The sequence below is a fragment of the Pelobates fuscus genome, chromosome 5 (assembly GCF_036172605.1).
Source record: "Pelobates fuscus isolate aPelFus1 chromosome 5, aPelFus1.pri, whole genome shotgun sequence".
NCBI classification, from domain to species: Eukaryota; Metazoa; Chordata; class Amphibia; order Anura; family Pelobatidae; genus Pelobates; species Pelobates fuscus.
In genome coordinates, this window is record NC_086321.1 from 147,402,537 (window position 1) to 147,427,986 (window position 25,450).

At 44.1% G+C, this 25,450-nt stretch overlaps 1 protein-coding gene across 1 annotated transcript; it reads right to left on the minus strand.

Annotated features, from left to right (window-relative positions):
- Positions 1 to 919: 919 nt before the first annotated feature.
- LOC134610486 (ubiquitin carboxyl-terminal hydrolase 38-like) lies at positions 920 to 22,698 on the minus strand. The gene is made up of 6 exons (XM_063453455.1): positions 22,629 to 22,698; positions 22,372 to 22,478; positions 4,952 to 5,058; positions 3,847 to 3,943; positions 2,168 to 2,274; positions 920 to 1,871 (listed from the first exon to the last, which is right to left on the minus strand). Exons 1-6 carry the CDS (start codon positions 22,696 to 22,698, stop codon positions 920 to 922), a joined length of 1,440 nt encoding a protein of 479 aa, XP_063309525.1.
- Positions 22,699 to 25,450: the final 2,752 nt, after the last annotated feature.

Below are 25,450 nucleotides of genomic sequence, written 5' to 3' on the forward strand. Positions count from 1 at the left end.
CTAGATTTAATCATTTGACCCCGCCCCCTTAAGCAGAACTACAGAAATTGTTTTAAGTACAGGGGAGATTGTACCTCAATCAACCTAAACCTTTCTCGCCATTCAAATCACCTGCCTGCCTCACTTGTCTCATGTAAAGCCCCGGCCAAAGGGCATGTTCAATCTAGCAACACTCAGACACCTGTCCAGCCCTAGAAGCATTGCTAATCGTATGGGTCTAAACCAGGTTTAATGTCCACACACTCCTGATTTTAAGCGGAATGTCTACCGTTATTTTACATGTTATTTTACTCGATACGTTAACCGTGTACCAATCTCGTTCACTACAAAAACAAAAATGTGCGCAGTCAAGCCAAAATGCCTACACTGTTAACTCCACTGTTTATTCTTATCTCGCTTTTACTGTTGTGGCATAGCGAGAATGCTTGTTACCCACATGCACGTCAAAATAAAGAATTGAAAAAAAAAAAAACTATTATAATGAAATGGTTTAACCCCTAGAAAATCTGTTGTGTTTACTAGCTGTTTGGACTCTTGGCATTACAGTTAGGCTACTTTTCGACTCCCTTTTACTTTTTATTATAATTTGAAAGGTGAAACAAATATCTTTGAGATAGGGAGATGATTGAAATGACATTATGAGATTAAATAATATGAATGAATGGTAATATTTCCATATAGTTACGTTATATAATATGACATGGGTAAAGTAGGTAAGGGGATACATGGAGGCCCATAAAGGTGTAGGAATTTGAACACTATTTCAACACATTTTAATTAAGCATATATTATTTATTAAAATACATGAAAGTTGCTTTTACATGTCTACATATTCTTTATTATGTCTTCTAATTATATTTCTGGGCTCCTTCTGAAGTGGAATATCCTCGGTGACTTAGACTCCTCTTGCTTAGCTAGGCTAAACACTTTGCGTCTCCCCACAGTTGGATTTTTTATAAATCAGTATATATGGTGTGGCCAGGGAAGGCTGTCTGTTTAATACGAAGTGTGTTGTTTTCCTGGAAACACTGCTGTCATCAAACAGAAACCATTCTTCATTTCCATTCACAGAGCCGAGGGCCGAAGAGTGTTTTTCAGAATGTGAACACCCTGAATTATCAGATATGTCCCTCGCATAAGAATAATAGTGACCACTGTCAGATGATAACCCAGAATGGACCACAACAGAATTTAAAACATAGGGCACTTGTTGTTGGTTATGTGACAGGTCTTCTTCCTCAGGTCTTCTATTCTCATTCTCCAGTGTCTGATCTGCTGATGCAGCCCGAGATGTTGATCTCTCTACAGGCAAATCCAGTACGAGTGGAATGGACACAGGATCCAATATCTTATGCTTCACATTGCAGATTGTATCATAGGCAAATCGCAGTAAAGTTAAAATGAGATATTGTGGCTCTTCCACGATCATCTTAGTCCTTTCTGCAGTCTGGAGGGAAGCACATGTTTGACACTGATACTTATTATCTCCATCGAGAACCTCTGGTGCCAGGAAACTAGTTAGCAGGTCTTTTACCGTAGGTGTTTCCTGTGTCTTTTCCTCTCCAGTTGTTTGACATGAGATGTTGCTAGTGGGTGATTCTGCAGCTGGGGTCATATTGATTGTAACAGAATCGTAATGTTTTTCCTTGGTAGAGCATGCCATTACCGGTGCTGGTTTGACAAATGAAGAGAAAGCCAGAGGAAGATCAGTGAAATCTTCTCTCTTCTGGGAGGTGCTTCTGCATGTCTTACACCAAGTGTTTGTTTTCAGCTTTCCCCCAAACATGCTTTCTATCACAGTTTTTTCTTCCTTCCCCAGTCCTGTGCTCCGAGGTGTTGAATTCTGTGTTGATTTCTCCTCTTCTTGCAATCTAATGCACAAACAAATATAAGGCAAGAACAACGGAAATTTAAAAGCTTCAACATTTGTCTTATGCCCATAGAGTGTATATTTTAAAGACTAATTAGCTAATATGTAGATTTTAGCAATGAACTTGAGCTATTTTATAAAGAAACACCTCCTAAATTATCAGTTAAAATGAATTCAATAATACCGTTTAATATTGTGTATTTTGCTATTCTTCACAATGTTTAAGGTATGAATGACGACAACAACTAGTCAACAATTACTAGTTAAAAAGACTAAGTATAGACCAAGTATATGTACCTGTTTAGAAGGAATCTGAGATACTCGGCAGAGTTTTCCTGGGAATTAGGACTGGACCCAGGTGGTCTTGAAGCCATAAAAAATTCACAAGGTGCATAAGCTATTCGCTGGTTAGAAATGGAAAAATACATTAATTTAAAATGTTGTACTGGCAAGAGAAAGGCACAGTGATTGACATAAGGCATTGTTTTTGTATGCCCATTTTAAGGCTAGGTTAACTTTATTGTTATTTTTTTTAACTCTTTTATTCAACTTAAATGAAGTGACTCAATGACGCACACTGTATTATAGATTTCAGATTTTTGCAACTGATAGGTGGGCATGCCCATTCATATGTATTGCTTAGGATTTGTGTAAAATTGGTTTTAAACAAGTTTTGTGCTGTATTTTAACTAATAAAAGTGTATAGTTAGTTTTTTTTATATATATTCTTTATTTTTGTTGTGCAAAAGCTAATACATGAGATTGTGAAGACACAACAGCATTAGCAAACTAAGCAATAACAGTGTGAAACAATGTCATGGCACATTTTTAGGATTAAAATTAAACTAGATGGTGTATGGAGCAGAGATGTGAGAGATAAGAGGGAAAAACATAGAAAGCACACATCTGCATCTCAAACAATTTATCATTGCTACTGGGTGTTGAAATACATAGACCAGATTCTCCAGGATGCTGATTTGGCTGGGGGATAAGATTAAAACCAAGCAAATAGACTAAATAAATGTGAATGGTACATTGGACAACTGGGATGGTGAATAAATGAGCCCTAGCTCAAGGCCCAAGGTGAGGGCTATGGATTATGTACAGGAGGGACTGTCAGCCTATGCCTAAATTGGGCACCATTGGAATATTCTTGCTGTGTCTATTATCAACGTAAGGCAGCCTATGTAAGCGACCCCTCATGGCCCCTTTGTGCTCAGTAGCCGATCTCCTAGAGTCTTGATCCCGAGGGTATCATGTGCCACAGACCCGCCTTTCCGTGCCCTCATGTACAGATTTCGATGCCTGTTTAACCGGACATCGTCTCCTGTGTGAAGTGCAGTTACCAGGGGTACGACCCAGTTTGGACTGAGGTTCAGGACGGCAGCAGTCAGATGCAGGACCAGACTCTTGGCATGTATATGCCTTTCCGAGCCACGTCCTCTGTTTCCACGCTGTAGGCGCGACCACTGAGTGTCAGGCCCCGCCCCTATAGTTAGTTTTTTTAATGTTAAGCAAATTGGAACTTTCAGAATTTCTATAAATAAGGAAATGCGCTAGGCACCATAACCACTACAGTGTGCTGTAGTGGTTAATGGTGCCAGAAGAGGCCCTGTCCCTGGTTTCCCCCCTTCCCCCACCCCTTTTTTTAGTAGTCAATGCGTTTTACCAAGGCATCACTTTTTTACCAGGGGTCCACATATGCCATGTCTCCGCTACTTAACTTGGAGAGTCAGAAACTCCTAGACAGGATCTTCCATTTGCCCTTCTATGCTAAACCCTGTATCGCCAGGCTTAACTCAAATAGTGGAAAGCTGTCTGTCAGAAGTACTGTGGGTGTAGAACGGCGCCGTGCTGATCCTAGGTAAGAAGTCAACCTGGTCTACAATGGTTTGACTACTTACAAATTGGGGAGAGGGGGGAGGCCAGAGTACTATAGTGGTTAGGGTGCTTGAAATGTCCCTTGAAAAACATACCTTGTTTGTATGAGATAACTTCTTGAAAAGATGTTTCAATTTCTCCATCAGTGATTGGCAACCACTCAGATTCAGAGATAACACGTACCTCCTAAAACTGAAATAAAAACATGTGTTTTACATCTTATTCTTGGACATTCCAACTTATACGAGATACAAAATAAATGCACACAGCAGCCCCAATGCTAACTCACTGTAGCCCCATACACACACTACAGCTTATATTAATATACACACACAACAGTCCACATACATAAACATTAGATACACACATACGCACACGACAGCCCCTAGATGCACACACACCATCTAGACACACAAACACTCTCTATAGCACCTGGACTCACACACTACAGTCCATGGATAAACACTACACTGAAACACAAACTACCCTGTTCACACAAACTACAGCCCCTATACATAAAAAGGCACATTACTGCTCCTGTAACACGCTACAATCCCCAGATACACCCACATGCACACTACAGTCCCGATACACGTATGCTCTAGAAGTACTACAAATATACTTAAATGCTTTCTCTCTCTCTCTCAACAACTGCTAGTCAGACAGACAGACACACACACACAGACACACACACAATCTCTACAGCCCCTAGATGCACACACTTTACATCCAGTGGAAACATATACACACTACAGTGCCTAGCCACACATCGTACACCACAGACTCCTTTACACACACACATACACACTACACCACAAACAGTCACCTCTATGCACACGCAATCCCACAATCGGCCTCCAACCACATACAGTGCCACAGAAAGCCCCCCTACACATGCACAACACCCTTTACTGGCCATGCCCCACTTTTGTCCTTTGTTATCCATATTATAGGGACACCAGAGATTGCAGAGCTGTGCTTTGTTAAATAAACACAGGACATTGGTCCCATGCAAGTGCTCTTCCCTGGAGTGACAGCAGATTAGCATACTCACTTTGAGGTGGCGTGCATGTCATCAATGATGACATGAAACACCCACGTTCTGTCCCTGCCCCCTTCAACTGGGCTGCTCTGCGTTTAAATACCTGGGCTGAATTATTTTCCCAGTCCAGCCCTGGTGTGAAATAAAGCATAACTTACTCTGCTGCCATGAATAATGCTTGCAATACACTGTTCATAAAACATGTGTTTCCCAAGTTGATTAGGCCAATTTTCTTGGTGTTTAATTTCACTGACTGTGGCAGGTTCTAAAGAAAGAGAAAAAACAAACACACTCACAGTCAACAAAACGCATAATGTATAAAAATGTCTACAAACATAAATGTGTTTTGCGTGCTCATCCAGCCAGTCTTCGTGTAATGAATTGGCAGATCAATGTGTGGAGTTACAGAATGCCCTTTTTTCACAAGAAGGTGAAAATAAATCATTATTTTTGACTTGGTCACTGTACCTCCCTATGGAAAATGTTGGAGCTTTGTAAATATTGCTAATGGTTATAATGTTCAGTTTGTTAGTAGAATATTTATATCTACTGCCATTGACACATTCCACTATACCCAGCAAGTGTTATTCGCCCCTCCACAGCCTCACTCCCATTATCCCAATCCAAACCCCAGTCCCATCTACCCTACTCCATTGCCATAGCCAGATATCCCCACGCAGCTCCACTACTATAGGCCTATTCTCTCTTCCCAGTCTCTTTTCACTCCCAGCCTCTCTACCATATGCCCTAATACACCCATTTCCCTATGCCTTGTGAATTGATTTTTTTTAAATCCTGATCTCCCATGACCTATCAGGCCCTATGTAGGTATCCTGCAGATAATCTGCCTGTGATCACCACTTCCCAAAGACTTACATATATAGAACTGCATAGTAGAGCAGTGGTTCCTAAATCCCAAATTAGGCGCATGCAATTGTTCTGAATAAATGCTTTTTTACAGCGTCACTGCCTTCCTAGGTGTAATGAACCCACCTTTCACTTTGGGATGAGTCTATTTATTTATTTGCTACATTTATGTTATAAACTACAATGCAATGGTAGAATGGGTCACTGGGCTAAATTTTCATTTGAAGAATGGATCTTACGTTGTGGTGGAATCTCGGTAAAAATAAATTTAGTAGGCCGAGATTACCACGTGGCATGTGTACGTGCATATGCTGACGTATCGATCAGTTGGTTGCACGAGGCAAGATACGATCAGTAGTGTACGGAGCATGTGCAAGAATACAGGATGTAGTATTCCCCCTCCTCCATTGTGCTGGACAGGCCATGCGGTCAAGCAGGAAGTTAATTCTTATTTGTATTGATTGGTCAAGAGAATGTGCGGGTGGAGCTTAATATGGGAGGAGTTATGTGCCTATATAAGGAGCCTGCACTATTGTCCGGGACTCAGAACTTGCTGTATTTTGGTGACGCTAGTCCCTCTGAGTCCCGATCGGTGATCCAATAAAGAATCTCTTCCTTCCTGAAGAAACCTGTGTCCATCTCTCTGTGCTTCGCTTCCGTCAGTTTCTCCGGTATCATTTGGTGCATTGGCCGGGAAGCTCATCGTTCAACGGTAGCTGAGAGGCAGAGGCGTGAGACGGTCTATCTTTGCCCACGTTCTCTACGGCTGCACCCCTGAACTTCTGCGTGGACCTCCCTTCGTCTCGGCGCCACTGGTCTGTTGTCCAGGAGATCATCGGCCTCTACGTGAGAAGTGCTGGGGTGTCCCCGTCGATGAGTGTGAACTCAGGTTCAGGAACGAGGAGGTAAGACAACTGCTGTTTTAGACGGCAGGACCCACTAGGGGTATACCGATTGTGCGGTAGGCCCAAAGGGGTTTGAATCTGTGTATCCGCCCCCTCTGTCGGAGGGAAGGAGCGAAGGCGCACCGCTCGATCGAACGCTCTTTAGTCAGACCGTTTGATTTTGTTAGTCAGGCGGGGCTCTGGTGTAAATAGCCCTAGCCGGACACCGGTGTCTTGTCTAGACTAGCGTTCTAGGGTGTATATTTTGTTCGCTAGGTCGGAGGGACCGGGAGACTAAGCGGCGTCTGTGTAAATTCGGTTCGCTAGCTCTCATCCTATCTGGGCTAAGTGGGAAGGCGTGTAAATTTGGAACCCACTAGACTTTTGATAGTGCGACTAAGAGGCGTCTGTGTAAATTCGGTCCTCTAGCTCGCTATATATGGTGATTGGGCAGTGTGGCTAACCAAAACGTATGTAGATTGTTTTTAGGTAGTCCATTCAAGGTACTGGCCAATAGTTTAGTTGGGAATTGTAAATGTGATAAAGATTGTTTAGTAAAGTGTATATCTTGTTAGATAGCGCGAGCTCAGCCGTCTAGCGAGAGTGTTAATAGTGTGTTGCTGTATTATAGTGCACGGTACCATAACCCTGTATATTTACTGACACTGTATATGTCAGGATCGGGACAGGGATCCAACACGCAGAGTACAAAGAGAGGAAAGGTACGTATACCGGGCCTTAGAATGGCCGGACTAACGTACCGAGAGTAATAGAGAATAGTCAGAGACAAGCCGAGGTCGAGGGAACGAGAAGACAGATAAGCGAGAGACAAGCCGGGTCAAGGGATAACAGAGAAGCAGGGTAGTACAACGAGCCGAGTCAAAACCAATAGAGCAAACAAGAATACCAGAGCGCTGAGTGACTAGACAAGCTAGAACCACGACAGGGCAATGAGCTGAAGTGAGAAGTAAGCTTAAATACCCTGGCTCTGGATGGTAATCACGCCTCTGACAAGTACCGATTGGATATCGGAGACTTGAGTGAGAGGTCGCTCGTGATAGCGTCATGACGTCACGTATTGAGCGTCCTGCTAGAAAAGGACGTGGATTCCTCGCGGCCGGTGTTTAAGTGACTGGATGAACCGCGAGGAACGGAGGAAACAGCTCGCCTGGACGGATAAACCACCAAGTCTCTACCTCCCTTAGAGGTAGAGGCCTCAGGTACCCTGACAGTACCCCCCCTCTCAGATACGCCCACCGGGCGGAATGAACCGGGGCGAGATGGGAAGCGGAGGTGAAATGCTCTGCGAAGGCGAGAAGCATGAACGTCCTCCTGAGGTACCCAACTCCTCTCCTCAGGACCATATCCCCTCCAGTTGACCAGATATTGCAATTTTCCCCTTGAAATTCTGGAGTCAATGATGGAGCTGACCTCGTACTCCTCCCGACCCTCCACCTGAACAGGACGAGGTGAGGAGGCCTTAGAGGAGAATTTGTTGCAAATAAGAGGTTTCAACAAGGAGACATGAAAGGAGTTAGGAATGCGTAAGGCAGGTGGCAGAGCAAGGCGATACGCAACCGGATTGATACGAGTGAGAACCCTGTAAGGGCCTATGTAACGAGGAGCAAATTTCATAGATGGAACTTTTAGGCGAATATTCTTGGTACTCAACCATACCCTATCCCCAGGAACAAAAACAGGAGCCGCTCTTCTATGCTTGTCAGCGTGTTTCTTGAACAGCGAGGAACTATGTAATAGAATTTGCCGAGTCTGATCCCATAATTTCTTCAGGTTGGCGACATGATCATCAACCGACGGTATCCCCTGAGAAGAGGAAACCGAAGGAAAAATCGAAGGATGAAAGCCATAGTTCATGAAGAAAGGGCTAGAGCGAGTTGAATCGCAAACAAGGTTATTGTGTGCGAACTCCGCCCAAGGAATCAGACCGACCCAATCGTCCTGGTGTTCGGAAACAAAGCAACGTAGATACTGTTCGATCTTTTGATTAGTACGTTCAGCAGCTCCGTTAGACTGAGGGTGATAGGCAGAGGAGAAGTTCAATTTGATGCCCATTTGAGAACAAAAGGATCTCCAGAAACGTGAGACAAATTGAGAACCTCTATCAGAAACAATCTCTGAAGGAATCCCATGTAGGCGAAAAACCTCTCTCGCAAAAATCTCCGCCAATTCAGGAGAAGTCGGAAGTTTAGGTAATGGCACGAAATGGGCCATCTTAGTAAATCTATCCACCACCGTGAGAATAACAGTCTGTCTCTTGGAAGCAGGCAAATCAACGATAAAGTCTATGGACAAACAGGACCAAGGTTTCTCAGGAATGTCCAAGGGGTGTAACAGACCACATGGAGATGCATGAAGTAGTTTAGTCTTGGCACAAGTCTCACAAGCTGCGACGAACTCCTCAATATCTTTTCGAAGTGAAGGCCACCAGAAATCCTTGGATATCAGAGAGTATGTCTTGCGAATACCAGGATGACCAGCTATTTTACTTTCGTGAAAGCATTGTAAGAGCTCCAGTTGAAGTTCAGGAGGAACAAAGTTTCTTCCCTCAGGAGTGTTTCCAGGAGCTAGATGTTGTGACTTCAAGATCTGGTCAAGTAGCGGAGAATGAATTTTGAGACTGGTATTAGCAATAATATTGCATTTGGGTACAATGGAGGACAACAGTGGTTCAACTGAGGCAGAGGGCTCATATTGGCGAGATAGCGCATCGGCTTTAGAATTCTTTGACCCAGGTCTGTAAGTCAGAACGTAATTGAAATGGGTAAGAAACAACGACCAACGAGCCTGCCTGGAGGACAGACGTTTGGCCTCTCCGATATAAGACAAGTTTTTGTGGTCTGTCAGAATGGTAACAGGATGTAAAGTACCTTCCAATAAATGTCTCCACTCTTTCAAAGCCTTGATAACCGCTAGTAATTCTCTGTCACCAATGTCATACCTGCTCTCAGTACCGGTCAATTTTTTAGAGAAAAATCCACATGGATGTAATGGTTTATCAACACCCAACCTTTGAGATAGGACAGCACCTAAACCAGTCTCTGATGCGTCTACCTCAAGTAAAAAAGGCAGAGAAGTGTCGGGGTGAACTAAAATTGGAGCGGAAGCGAAAAGCTCCTTGAGAGTTTTGAACGCCAGGAGAGCTTCAGTAGTCCAATTCTTAGTATCAGCCCCCTGTTTGGTCATGTTAGTGATAGGTGCGATAATGGAAGAATAGCCCTTAATAAAGCGCCTATAATAATTAGAAAAACCAATAAATCTCTGTACGGCTTTAAGACCTTTGGGTAAAGGCCACTCTAGAATGGATTGGAGCTTATCCGGATCCATCTTAAATCCCTCCCCAGAGATCACATAGCCGAGAAAGGTTACCTGGGTTTGATCAAAGCTACATTTCTCCAACTTGCAGTACAAGCCATGCTGAAGAAGCTTGTGCAAAACCCTCCTGACTTGCTTGTGATGAATCTCAATGTCACTAGAATGAATGAGTATATCATCTAGGTATACAATGACGCAATCTTGCTGAAATTCCCTAAGAACCTCATTTATCAGATCCTGGAATACAGCTGGTGCATTGCATAACCCAAAAGGCATAACAGTATATTCATAGTGACCATATCGAGTATTGAATGCCGTCATCCACTCATGTCCCTGCTGGATTCTCACCAAGTTATATGCCCCTCTGAGGTCTAACTTGGTGAAAATTGTAGAGCCCTTCAAACGATCGAAGAGTTCGGTAATCAAGGGGATTGGATAGGCGTTTTTAATGGTTATCTTATTTAGGCCTCGATAATCAATACAAGGCCTCAGAGAACCATCCTTCTTTTTAACAAAAAAAAATCCAGCCCCGGCAGGGGAGGAGGACCTTCTAATGAATCCCTTGTCTAAATTTTCGTGAATATACTCCTCTAGAACTGAGTTCTCTTTCGTAGATAACGGGTATACATGACCTCTGGGCGGCATGGTACCAGGGAGTAGGTTAATTTTGCAATCAAAGGACCTGTGTGGGGGTAAGGTATCGGCTTTCTTTTTGTCAAATACAGCCTTTAAATCTAGATACTGAGACGGAATTTGTGTCTCTGTAGGATTATCAGAGTTAGCCGCTGTATTGGTTAAGCCGAGAGGTGAGACTTTCCGCAAGCATTTCTCTTGACAATTCTGTCCCCACGAAACTATCTCCCCTGACTCCCAATTAATAATAGGGTTATGTCTCCTCAACCAGGAGTACCCCAGCACTATGGGAATAGACGGAGAAGAAATGAGCAGTAAGGATATGTCTTCTCTATGTAGGATGCCAACAGTTAAGTTAATCGGTATGGTCTCATGGAAAATAACAGGCTCAAGTAACGGTCTACCATCGATGGCCTCAACGGCCAGTGGTGTCTCTTTTAACTGGGATGGAATAGCATGCTTGGCAGCAAAACCCTGATCTATAAAGCTCTCAGCAGCTCCAGAATCGATTAGTGCCATAGTCTTAACTACTCCCTTCTCCCACTTTAAAGAAACGGGTAGCAGAAGCCTGAGCTCTTTGTAGTTGTGAATAGAGGACAAAGTAGAAACACCCAAGGCCTGTCCTCTAGAGGAACTTAGGTGCGAGCGTTTCCCGAACGATTGGGACAGTTTAGGCGTAAATGACCCCTGACTCCACAATACATACATAAGCCCTCCCTTCTCCTGTACTGTCTCTCACTCTCTGTGAGATGAGTACTGCCTATCTGCATAGGTTCAGGAATACGTAAGTCCTCGAACTCAGAAATTTGAAAGGTAGGCGCTAGTTTAAAGGAGGGTCTACGGGTCCTATCTCGAGTGTTCAGCCTCTCTCTTAAGCGTTCATCAATACGAGATATAAAAGAAATTAAATCCTCCAAATTTTCAGGGAGTTCTCTAGTAGCGACCTCGTCAAGGATTACATCTGATAACCCATTCAGAAACACATCTATATAAGCCTGTTCGTTCCACTTAACTTCTGCCGCCAAGGACCTGAACTCTAGTGCATAATCCACAAGTGTTCGATTGTCTTGTCTAAGGCGCAACAGTAATCTAGCTGCATTGACCTTCCTACCAGGGGGATCAAAAGTTCTTCTAAACGCAGCTACAAAGGCATTATAATTATAGACTAGTGGGTTATCATTCTCCCATAAAGGATTGGCCCATCTCAAAGCTCTTTCAATGAGTAGAGTGATAATAAATCCAACCTTCGCTCTATCAGTAGGATAAGAGCGGGGTTGTAATTCGAAATGGATGCTAATCTGGTTTAGAAAGCCACGACACTTCTCCGGTGACCCGCCATAACGTACTGGTGGGGTAATACGGGAAGAAGCACCTACAGTGGCTACCTCTAGACCTGAGACTGCAGGAGGAATAGAAGGAGTACGTGTCTCCTCAGGTGGATTACTAGCACGGGACAAAAGTGCCTGTAGTGCCAAAGCCATCTGATCCATCCTATGCTCCATGGCGTCAAACCTGGGATCCGAAGAACCAAGCTGACTGTTTGTACCTGCAGGATCCATTGGCCCTGTCGTAATGTCAGGATCGGGACAGGGATCCAACACGCAGAGTACAAAGAGAGGAAAGGTACGTATACCGGGCCTTAGAATGGCCGGACTAACGTACCGAGAGTAATAGAGAATAGTCAGAGACAAGCCGAGGTCGAGGGAACGAGAAGACAGATAAGCGAGAGACAAGCCGGGTCAAGGGATAACAGAGAAGCAGGGTAGTACAACGAGCCGAGTCAAAACCAATAGAGGAAACAAGAATACCAGAGCGCTGAGTGACTAGACAAGCTAGAACCACGACAGGGCAATGAGCTGAAGTGAGAAGTAAGCTTAAATACCCTGGCTCTGGATGGTAATCACGCCTCTGACAAGTACCGATTGGATATCGGAGACTTGAGTGAGAGGTCGCTCGTGATAGCGTCATGACGTCACGTATTGAGCGTCCTGCTAGAAAAGGACGTGGATTCCTCGCGGCCGGTGTTTAAGTGACTGGATGAACCGCGAGGAACGGAGGAAACAGCTCGCCTGGACGGATAAACCACCAAGTCTCTACCTCCCTTAGAGGTAGAGGCCTCAGGTACCCTGACAGTATATAAGTACTAATCATTGTCGTCCATTGCATGTTTAACACCATAACCACTAATAATTGTATTGTGACCTTAACTTGTGCTTTGACCTATGCTAACCGTACTGTAACCGCTATTTGTAAAAGACGATGTTACTGGGGTGTGTTATAGACGGGTAATTCGTATATAGAGAATTATAGCGTGGGTGACTGTATAGTTACGCCAAAGGGCATAATATTGATTATCTAGTGACTGGTGTAACAGCTGTGTGTGTACGGGAATTCCCTGAGTGTTTATTGTGTTATTGTGTACGTTTCACTTGGTAACCGTACCACGTGGTGCTGTTGCCAGAGGAAACGGGTGTGACTGTTGAATAGTACGCGTGTATAGTATTCGTTGTCGACGACGTTCCATTGTTAAGTATGGGTGCGTCGCAGTCAACGATCCCGGATCCCTTAGGTTGTATGGTGAAGAATTTTAAAAAGGGATTCAAAACTTGTGATTTTGGGGTTAAAATGTCTCCTGTACGTTTGGTCACTTTGTGTACTAGGGAGTGGCCTACTTTGGTTGCGGCATGGCCGCCACGTGGCAGTTTGGATCCAACTCTGGTACAGCGCTTACACGTGGCTGTATCGGGTAGGCCTGAACTTTACGGCCAGTTTCCTTATATTGATTGTTGGAGACAGGCCGTAAATGACTCGCCAAAATGGCTCCAGACATGCCACGAGGAGCAGTGTCGCCTCATGGTAGCTAGGACTTGTTCGTCCACTAGGACTGGTGTTAGGCCCATTTTGGACACGCCCCCTGAGTCCGAGATCCCTTTGCCGCCCCCTTACTTTCCGTTAAGAAGAAGTGACGCAAATGCAGGAAGTCCTGCAACCCTCCCCTCATTACTCCCATCCACTTCCGCTTCCTCCTCCAGTACAGGATCCACCCCCCCTCGTACTAAATCTCCCCTTCCGGAATCAGAACCAACCCCCATTAAAAACGAATATCCTGATTTGGCGCCACTTCAGACTTCCGGTCAAGCTTCATCTAGCTCGGCTCGAAGTGTTTTATTTACAACCTTTTCCCAAAACCAAGCTCCCACATCCCCATACCCTATTTCTCCCCGACTGGAACCTATGACTGACGCCCCTCCACGTAGCCCCATACAGACCCGACAGTTGACCGGTGCCCAACAATTAAAACACTATCAGATGCCTCTTCGTCTGAATCCCGGGTCAGCCTATATCGATGCCGCAGGCCAAATGGCACATGCTGACCCAGTCTTTGTATATGTCCCATTCACGACAACCGATCTCTTAAATTGGAAGACCCACAATTCCTCGTATACTGAGAAACCACAAGCTATGACTGATCTGTTCACCTCAATAGTACAGACACATAACCCGACATGGGCTGATTGCCAGCAGTTATTAATGACTTTATTCAACAATGAGGAAAGGACAAGGATTAACCAAGCGGCCATTAAAGCACTAGAGGATAAAGCCCGTACTTTAAACCAAGCCAATCCATCAGCATGGGCCGCAACACATTATCCCAACACCGATCCCGATTGGAATGTAAATGGTGCTGATATGGTTCAACTCAGAGCCTATAGAGACGCTATAATTGCTGGCATGAAAGCCGGAGGAAAGAAAGCTATTAACATGTCGAAGACAGTTGAGGTGATTCAGAAAAGTGATGAAGCGCCCAGTGTCTTTTATGACCGATTATTGGAGGCATACCGCTTGTATACCCCCTTTAATCCGGAAGACGCAGACAATTCCCGAATGGTGAACTCCGCCTTTGTCAGCCAAGCTTACGGAGATATTAAGCGCAAGCTACAAAAGTTAGAAGGGTTTGCAGGTATGTCAATCACCCAACTAATGGAGGTAGCGAATAAGGTTTATATGAATAGGGAAACAGAAAGTAAGAAAGAGGAAGAGCGCAAGATGCGTAAAAAGGCTGATATGCTAGCGGTAGCGATCGTAGGCGTAGATAGACGGGGCCCAGATAGAGGCGATAGTAGATGGAATGAGGAACCTCTAAGTAGAAATCAGTGCGCATACTGTAGGGAAGAAGGGCATTGGAGAAATGAGTGTCCTCGAAGAGAACAGTGTGAGAGAGACAGACCTAGGACAGGTTATGGAAACTTTAGAGGCAGAGCGAGAGGTAGAGGAGGCCCCGGAGGGAGTAATGGTAATAGAGGGAGTAATGGGAACAGAGGAAGTGTTAGGGAAGACAGGTATATTCCAGCAGCGCAAAGGTCCCGCGATAGAGAAGGTAGGGACTTTGTAGGGTTGGCTGACACGGTCATGGAGGACTATTGATACCGACCGGGCTCCATCCCCCTTGGTCGAGCGGAGCCTATGGTCGATGTATCAATAGGGGGAAAAAGGAGTGCGTTCATGATCGACACTGGTGCTGAACATTCAGTGGTGACTAATCTAGTTGCTCCTCCATCTGGAAGGACTATTACTGTGATAGGAGCAACTGGAAGAAGTGCTGAAAAACCGGTTCTTAAAAGTCGACTCTGTAGATTGGGAGGCCACGTAGTAAAACATCAATTCCTTTATATGCCTGAATGTCCAGTCCAATTGCTGGGACGTGATATGCTATCTAAGTTACAAGCGCAGATTACGTTCCTACCAAATGGAACAACATCCTTAAAGTTTAATGGACCTTCAGGTATCATGACATTATCCGTACCAAAGGAAGAAGAGTGGCGACTTTATACAGCGTTGACTAGCCAAAACCCTAGGAGTGATGAGACATTATTTAACATACCAGGAGTTTGGGCAGAGAACAACCCACCAGGACTGGCCCGCAATATTCCACCTATAAAAATTGAACTAAAACTTGGGGTTTATCCAGTGAGCCTAAGACAATACCACATCCCGCAGAAGGCTAAGAAGAACATCCAATCCTATCTGGATAAGTTCATACGGTATGGTATCCTAAAATTCTGTACTTCCCCCTGGAACACCCCATTGCTGCCTGTTCAAAAGCCCGGTACAGATGAGTATCGACCTGTGCAGGACTTGAGAGCAGTCAATGATGCGGTTGTTAGTATACATCCAGTTGTACCCAATCCATATAACCTGCTTGCTTTAATTCCGGGCGGGGCTACTTACTTTACAGCCTTAGACCTCAAAGATGCCTTCTTTTGCCTCCGAATTGCCGCAGAAAGTCAATGTATTTTCGCTTTCCAATGGGAGAACGCTGTAACGGGCTCAAAACGCCAAATGACTTGGACAAGACTGCCCCAAGGGTTTAAAAATTCACCTACCCTATTTGGTTCAGCCCTAAGTCAAGATCTACTGGATTTCGAGTCCATCCCAGGAGAGTGTGTATTGTTACAATATGTAGATGACTTGTTGATAGCAGCAGTTACAAAAGAAATCTGTCAGCAAGCAACGCACGATCTACTACACATTCTCTGGAAGGCAGGATACAAGGTGTCTAGAAAGAAGGCTCAGTTGTGTTTGCCAACTGTCAAATATCTGGGATTCCATATCTCTGAAGGTCAAAGAATTATGGGGCCAGAGAGAAAAGAAGCTGTCTGCCAAATACCAATACCCAAGAATAGAAGACAAGTGCGAGAATTCTTGGGGGCAGCAGGCTTCTGTAGGATATGGATTCCCAGCTACGCGATACTGGCAAAACCTCTGTATGCAGCTATCAAAGGTACAGAGCACGACCCCTTCTTATGGACTCAAGAACAACAAACGGCATTTGAAGATGTGAAGAAGGCTTTGATGAGTGCCCCAGCATTAGGTCTACCTGATCACACACGACCATTCTACCTGTATGTACATGAGCAAAGAAGAATGGCTGTGGGAGTATTGACACAGTACTTGGGATCATGGCAAAGACCTGTCGCCTACATGTCTAAGCAATTGGATGCAGTGGCCAGCGGACTTCCACCTTGTCTAAGAGCCGTAGCTGCAGCCGCCCTGCTAGTAGCTGAAGCCGATAAACTCACTCTGGGTCAAGAACTTTATGTACGAGTCCCACATGCAGTACAGACGTTGTTGGATTACAAAGGAAATCATTGGTTTAGTAATAGCCGTATGACCAAGTATCAAGCAATGTTGTGTGAAAACCCCAGAGTGCATTTAGAGACTGTAAACACCTTAAATCCAGCTACCCTTTTGCCACAACCTACTGAAAGTCAACATGATTGTTTGGAAGTAATGGATGAAGTATTCTCAAGTAGACCAGATCTTCGTGATTTTCCCATCCAGAACCCCGATGTTCAATATTATACCGACGGCAGTAGTTATGTGAAAGAAGGGATCCGCTATGCAGGATATGCAGTGACAACAATAGACAAGGTGATAGAAGCTCGGCCACTGGCGAAAGGAACATCAGCACAAAAGGCAGAATTGATAGCACTGACACGAGCGTTACAATTGGCTGAAGGTTTAAGAGTGAACATCTACACGGACTCCAAATATGCGTTTTTAACCACTCATGCCCACGGAGCTTTGTATAAAGAAAGAGGACTACTGAATTCAGAAGGCAAAGAAATCAAATACGCAGCTGAAATCTTACAACTATTGGAAGCAGTGTGGGAGCCGAAAGAAGTCGGTATCATACATTGTCGAGCGCATCTGAGAGGAGATGGTGATGTAACCAAGGGAAATCGGATGGCAGATAGTGCAGCCAAGCGTGCTGCTGAATCAGGAAGACAGGAGTATGTGGGGCATATAGCTGCTCTTATACCAACTCCACTGTCCCAATGGACTCCAGTTTATACAGCTCAAGAAGAGGAGTGGTTAAAGACTGAACCAGGAAAGTATTTGGAGAACAAGTGGTATCAGCTAGAAGATGGAAGAATAGTCATACCAGCATCACTAGCGGTAGAAATTGTCCAAAATTATCATAACGGGACACATTCTGGGAGAGACAGTACTGAAGAATCTCTCAGAAAACATTTCTACATACCAAGATTGTCCAACTTGACTCAGGCCATTGTACGAAGATGTGTAACGTGTGCTAAAAATAATGCAAGACAAGGACCAGTAAAGCCACCAGGAGTCCAGTTTATGGGGGGACTCCCCATGTCCGATTTACAAATTGACTTTACAGTGATGCCTAAATCGGGTGGACATCGTTACCTGCTGGTAATTGTGTGCACCTATTCAGGCTGGGTAGAAGCATGTCCTACTCGTACAGAGAAAGCAGGAGAAGTTGTGAGATTCCTGCTACGAGAAATAATACCCCGATATGGACTACCCTGTTCTATAGGATCGGACAATGGTCCAGCTTTTGTTCATCAGTGCCTACAACAACTGACTCATATGCTTGGTATAAAGTGGAGGCTTCATACTGCATATAGACCCCAGAGCTCTGGTAAGGTAGAGAGAATGAATAGAACTATTAAGAATCAGTTGGCTAAAATGTGTCAGGAAACCCAACTTAAGTGGAACGTTCTCTTACCTATAGCTCTATTGCGAATCCGTAGTACCCCTACCAGAAGGATGGGCCTCTCTCCTTTTGAAATCATGTATGGGCGACCACCTCCCGTACTTGGTAACTTAAGGGGGGATTTGAGTCAGTTGGGAGAAGGAATTACCCGGCAGCAGGTTGTAGAGTTGGGTAAGACTATGGAGGAGGTACAGAAATGGGTACAAGATAGATTACCTGTGAATATTTATCCCCCTGTTCATAGTTATCATCCAGGAGATCAAGTGTGGATTAAAGAGTGGAATAATGTACCGTTAGGGCCCAAGTGGAGAGGTCCTTATGTTGTTCTTTTGTCTACCCCTACAGCGATAAAAGTAGCCGAAGTGACTCCGTGGATACATCACTCCAGGGTTAAACCAGCAGCAGTCGATTCTTGGCAAGTTACAGCAGATCCAGAGAATCCCTGCAAGATCCGGTTAAAACGCACTACTCAGTCGGAGTAACGAGGAACTATTGTGGATTACAAATTTTATTATTTTTGGGATTTGGTGCGTGAGTGAGAAGGCCATAATAAAGCCTGTCCGCCCACCGACGTATAGTTTATAAGCCAGGGAAAGTCTCGAAGGGACTCCTGTGAAGACGAGCAGAACTCCATTCCCTGCAGCCCTTACATCCTGGAAGCTGAGGTGCCTTCGCACGGACGAAGACTGAGGATGACGGCGAAAGATGTGTTTTTGATAGTGTTTATTTATGTGTGTTTTTATATTCAGGAAGGTAGAGGTACCGACACTCCTAGCTGTGAGGTATGCATTAAGACTACGAGAACAGGTAACCATATTTCCCAAACCCTAATTTGGCATTCACAATACGAGTGTAAAGGAGATGTATCGAGATGCAGATACCTAAATATAGACTATAGTGTGTGCCATTTAGGAGTAGGAGAACCTAAGTGCTTCAGTCCGGAGTATCAACCTTGTACAATTTGGTTGACTCTCAGGAATGGAGATCCTCAGGGAACCCTAATTAATAAGACGGTGTTAGAATCCGTACATTCTTCGGGTGTTCTGCTATTTGATGCGTGTAAGGCGATATCAAGTGGTAGAAAGCCGTGGAATGTATGTGGGGATCTTAGATGGGAGAGGACGTATGGGTCTAATGATAAATATATTTGTCCCAGTAGTAAAAATAAATATGTGAGTCCTAGATGCCCAAATAAAGACTATAACTTTTGCCCATATTGGTCTTGTGTGGGGTGGGCGACTTGGGGACAGACAGTAGACAAAGACATGATAGTGACTAAGTTGCCTACCAGCCCATATTGTAGGTCTATGGAATGTAATCCCATCCATATACTTATAAATAACCCCGATAAGTTCTTAGACAAATATGGCAATTTATTTGGGTTTCAAATATACGGGACGGGTTTAGATCCTGGGACAGTATTGTTCATAGGGATAGAGACTGATACGGTATCCTCCCAGACTCATCAAGTATACCATTCCTTTTATGAAGAGATGAGTATAGATAATAAGATCCCCCATAATGCTAAAAACCTGTTCATTGACTTAGCTGAAAGTATTGCCGGTAGTCTTAATGTTACCAACTGCTATGTGTGTGGAGGTACTAACATGGGAGACCAATGGCCTTGGGAAGCAAAGGAGGTAATGTCCGGTTCTGAGGCAGTTGACCAACTAATATCTACACAAGCCGATTATCATATGAGTGTTAGAGGTAAATCTGAGTGGAGATTAAAGACCTCCATCATAGGTTATGTTTGCATAGCAAGGAAAGGAATAATGTATAATACTTCTGTAGGAGAATTAACTTGTCTAGGGCAAAAAGCTTATGATGATGATACAAAGAATACAACTTGGTGGTCGGCTTCAAATGTCTCAGAACCATCTAACCCGTTTGCTAGATACGCCAATTTAAAGGATGTGTGGTTTGATTTATCCATCACATCTACCTGGAGAGCCCCAGCAAATTTGTACTGGATCTGTGGTAAGAAAGCCTATTCGGAGTTGCCACAGGACTGGGAAGGGGCATGTGTGTTGGGTATGCTCAAACCATCCTTCTTCTTGTTACCGATTGAAACAGGTGAGACTTTAGGTGTTAAAGTGTATGATGTGAATCATAGGAAGAAAAGGGGACCCATAGAGATAGGCGCCTGGGAAGATGATGAATGGCCTCCCCAGCGTATCATAGATTATTATGGGCCAGCCACGTGGGCTGAGGATGGTACCTTTGGTTATAGAACCCCTATTTATATGCTCAACCGTATTATAAGATTACAGGCGGTGGTTGAGATTATTACTAACGAGACATCACAAGCGCTCAATCTTCTAGCGAAGCATAACACCAGGATGAGGACAGCAGTCTACCAAAATAGATTAGCCTTGGATTACCTTTTGGCAGTAGAGGGAGGTGTATGTGGGAAGTTTAACCTGAGCAATTGCTGTCTTCAAATAGATGACGAAGGGCAAGCAATAGCTGAGCTTACTAGCCATATGGTTAAACTAGCGCATGTGCCTACTCAGGTATGGAAAGGGTATAATCCAAGTAGTTGGTTTGGTAGCTGGTATGAGTGGTTTGGAGGGCTTAAGGCAGTGGTAGGTGGAGTCCTACTGATTTTAATGTTGTGTCTACTCCTGCCGTGTCTTATACCCTTAGTAGTTAGGTCTGTGCAAAGCCTGATAGAAAATATAGCAGAGAGGAAGGCTGCTGCACAGATAATGGCGATTTATAAGTATAAGGCTCTAGATCAGGGAGAACCAATGCAGGAAGATGAGTGTTGAAGATTCACATCATAAGATAAGTCTGGTCTGGTTCATGGTAACTTGCGGTGTATGCAAACCAAGGTTAAGTGATGCCTCAAGTAATTGTGAAATATCAAGAGGCATCAAAGGGGGGAATGTGGTGGAATCTCGGTAAAAATAAATTTAGTAGGCCGAGATTACCACGTGGCATTTGTACGTGCATATGCTGACGTATCGATCAGTTGGTTGCACGAGGCAAGATACGATCAGTAGTGTACGGAGCATGTGCAAGAATACAGGATGTAGTATTCCCCCTCCTCCATTGTGCTGGACAGGCCATGCGGTCAAGCAGGAAGTTAATTCTTATTTGTATTGATTGGTCAAGAGAATGTGCGGGTGGAGCTTAATATGGGAGGAGTTATGTGCCTATATAACCCCTTAAGGACACATGACATGTGTGACATGTCATGATTCCCTTTTATTACAGAAGTTTGGTCCTTAAGGGGTTAAGGAGCCTGCACTATTGTCCGGGACTCAGAACTTGCTGTATTTTGGTGACGCTAGTCCCTCTGAGTCCCGATCGGTGATCCAATAAAGAATCTCTTCCTTCCTGAAGAAACCTGTGTCCATCTCTCTGTGCTTCGCTTCCGTCAGTTTCTCCGGTATCAACGTGCCCGTGATTCTGCTTAGTTGTTGTACAGTAATTAATTAATTGGTATATGACTTGGATGTTGTATTATTGTTATTACTCTAAACCAAAGATTGGAACCACTGTTTCTCAACGATATTCCCCATGATGCTCAGCCAGCCATAGGAATGTAGTTCGGAAACATCTGGGGTGTCATAATTAGCTGTCAGTCCTCTAAACCATCTCTATGATATCCTTAATCATGTCTTACTATATATTCATGTTTGTATGTATTTTGTATTTGTAACATGTAAACAGTTACATTTAAAGGACCACTCTAGGCACCCAGACCACTTCAGCTTAATTAAGTGGTCTGGGTGCCAGGTCCAGCTAGGGTTAACCCATTTTTTTTATAAACGTAGCAGTTTCAGAGAAACTGCTATGTTTATAAATGGGTTAAGCCTTCCTCCAAATCCTCTAGTGGCTGTCTCACTGACAGCCGCTAGAGGCGCTTGCGTGATTCTCACTATGAAAATCACAGTGAGAGCATGCAAGCGTCCATAGGAAAGCATTGTAAATGCTTTCCTATGCGACCGGCTGAATGCGCGCGCAGCTCTTGCCGCGCGTGCGCATTCAGCCGACGGGGCGGAACGGAGGAGGATCGGAGACAGAGAGCTCCCCGCCCAGCGCTGGAAAAAGGTAAGTTTTACCCCTTTTCCCCTTTCCAGAGCCCGGCGGGAGGGGGTCCCTGAGGTTGGGGGCACCCTCAGGGCACTATAGTGCCAGGAAAACAAGTATGTTTTCCTGGCACTAGAGTGGTCCTTTAAATCTAAATTTTATTGTTATTATGTTGCTCCATTTTTTTGTAACAATATATAACTTTTATGGTGGATATATGAAATGTATAACATATATTACAAGTACATTAAGGCTCTACTCAAGCCTAATACTTCCTAATAAAGCTATGTACCTCAATTTCCTTGGGTTTGCTCTTGTCTCTGGTTACTTTGCTGCGGTTATTGTTGAGGAAGTTGATGATGTCTTGCTCACAGGTGAGATTTTCGGCTCTTCCTTTGCCTGTGAAAAACCCTGTAATGTTCAGTTTCTCAAAACAGGCGAACGAGCACCAATTGCAAACCCGCAGTCTGAGACACCTTACGAAATCACATAGTTTTGTCCAAAATAAACGTATCCATAATATCAGATTTTGAAACCATCCAGTTTTACTTTTTGTACTGGAATCTTTGGTCTCAGATATCGTTTCCTCAATGTCAAGGACTGTTGCCTCGTCTGTCATTTTTGTTTCCAACTGTTTGTTCACAGTACCACAATTTTACAATGTGTATGAAACACTGTGTGTGGATTTTTGATAAAATTAGTAATAAAACTCTAAGGACAACTCTAGCGCACTGAACAGCAATCCAGCCAATTCAGTATTAAGTGAGTGTTCCCTCATGCACTGATGAGAAACAATTGTTCAAATGATGACATCATAACCATGTCACAATCTCATATGTTGATAATGGTATAAACAAAGTTAAAATTACTTGTGGGCTCTTAAAGTTTAAATAAAAATAAATAAATGCATAGACAACAAAACATGTGCAATGTATATTTGTATACTAAGTGAGGCTAGCATTAAGGGCATCAGAAAAACAGCTATAAGATTCAACAAAATAAGGTTCTCTGTACTCAGATAGTGAAATGTTGTGCGCCTCTTCTTTTTTTAATGATATATTTTTATTAACAAGGGAGATAAGCAAGGAGTATACAGTACGACATACAGGTCCTCATAGGTGTTATCATTGGTATCGGTTACAAGTACAATGATTGTATGAACAATAACTTATAATTGGCTGACAGTAGGGATGCACCGAAATTTCGGCCCAAAACGGTTCAAACTGGGTCATATTTTTTTTTCTAGTGCATAGTTCAACAGACATGCTTGGATTAATGGTTCATGATCACATGAAAGTCAAGAATACTGCACTTGGGACGGGGGGAGAACACTATGGGACAAGGGAGGGGGGGAAAAAACACTATGGGACAGGGGTAGGGCCGGATTAACATAGGGGCTGTTGGAGCTGCAGCTCCAGGCCCAGGCCCATGGAATAGGCCCATTGATTAAAAAAAAAAAAAAAATCACTACTCTTATGTTGCCAGGTATTTCTCAGAAGTATTTCTCAGGTATTTGTGGCTGCCTAGCCGGTGCTGGTATTGCAGTAATAAACAGAGTATAAACAGAGATTATTCTGCAATACCAGCGCCAGCCAGTAGGGGTCGCTGTTTGTGTGGAGAGAGGCAGGAATAAGAAGTTACAGCATCTCCCTCCCTGCCTCTCTCTACTCACTGATCCGCGGGGGAGTAGTTCTGCACAGAGAGGCCAGACAGCAGCTCCGAGCCTGCGAGACATGGGGACGGTGAGAAACTTCGGGACGCTGAGACTTTGGGACACTGGGAGACATATGGACACTGGGACACATGGGGACCCTGAGACACTAGGGACACAGTGGCCCCATGTCTCTCAGTGGCCCCTAGTCGATCAGTGTCCCCATGTCTCCCAGCCAGTGTCCCTAGTGTATCAGTGTCCCCATGTCTCCCAATGTCCCTGGTGTCTCTCAGTGTCCCCATGTATCTGTGTCCCCATATATCTCCCAGTGTCTCAGTGTCCCCATGTCTCACAGTGTCCCAATGTCGCTAAGTGTACCCTAGTGTCCTAGTGACATCGGGACACATGGGGACACAGACTCTAAGGGATACTGGGAGACATGGGGAAACAAACACTAGGGGACACTGGGCGACATGGGGACACTGAGACACTAGGGGACACTGAGAGACATTTGGACACTGGGGGACACAGGGAGACATGGAGACACTGGGAGACTTTGAGACCTGGGAGACATGGGGCACTCCCAGTATTCCCATGTCTCCCAGCCAGTGTCCCTAATATCTCAGTATCCCCATGTCTCCTAGTGTCCCTGGTGTCTCAGTGTCCGTAGTGTGCCAGTGTCCCTAGTGTCTCAGTGTTTCCTAGTCTCCCAAAGTCCCCTAGTCTCCTAGTGTCTCAATGTCCCCTAGCATAAAAGAAAAATATCTCAGGCACTCACTGTGATAGATTTGAGCAGGATTATTGGACACCACAATGTTTTGACCTGTACCCAGGTCTTTATCAAGTCTCCAGTGTCCCCTATATATTTTTTTTTGAATTCTTTATTTTTGTTGTGCATGTTATAACAAAAGAGCTTGCACAGCCACGACAGCATGGGCAAGTACAATAGTGACAGTAGAGAAAGACATCATCATGGCATATGTAAAACAGCACAAATTTTTTAGTTAATGAGATCTATATGTTAACAGTTTATGCTCTCGTTTAGTTTAAGTGAGTTAGTAAGTTACACATGTCTGGGAAGAGTTTTCAGAGGAGTGACAAAGAGGGAGACAGGTTAAGTAAAGAGGCAGGCGGTGGATCTAGCACCTTTTTAGGTAAGGTTATACATAGGATTGATTAAAATCGCTTAGGTATATTCAATACATGACATGGCATAGAAGGGTTGTACATTTTTGAACTGAACTAGTTGTAGGTATAATCTCTGTGTAGCAGAATCAACATAGGTTTCAGGTTATACGTTTTTTGTACCCTTATGCGAAGTCTAAATATTATATCATGCTCGCTGCTTTGGATGGGTGTCTGTGCCCTAGGGTTTGTTAGTGTAGCTTATTACATACGGACGTTCGTGTTTGAAAGGTCTCTCGCTTAACCAAGAGTAATATGAAGGAAATAAAGGTATCGCCAGGCAGAACATCACATACTGGGCTGTCTCCGTCAATAGGTAGGAAACGCAACCAAACATAACTGTAACGTAAATAGAGGACATGCATGCTTCAGGCTGACTAGATTGACAAGATGGTTACTAAGCGTAAAACATGTATAAACATGTAGAAATGCTAACACATATCTTGGGTCAGTATTGGTTACTTGTAACAACGATATTTACTGGTTTGTTCTGCGCTTTTTGGTGAGGGTTATGCCTGCTAATTTAGTGCCATGC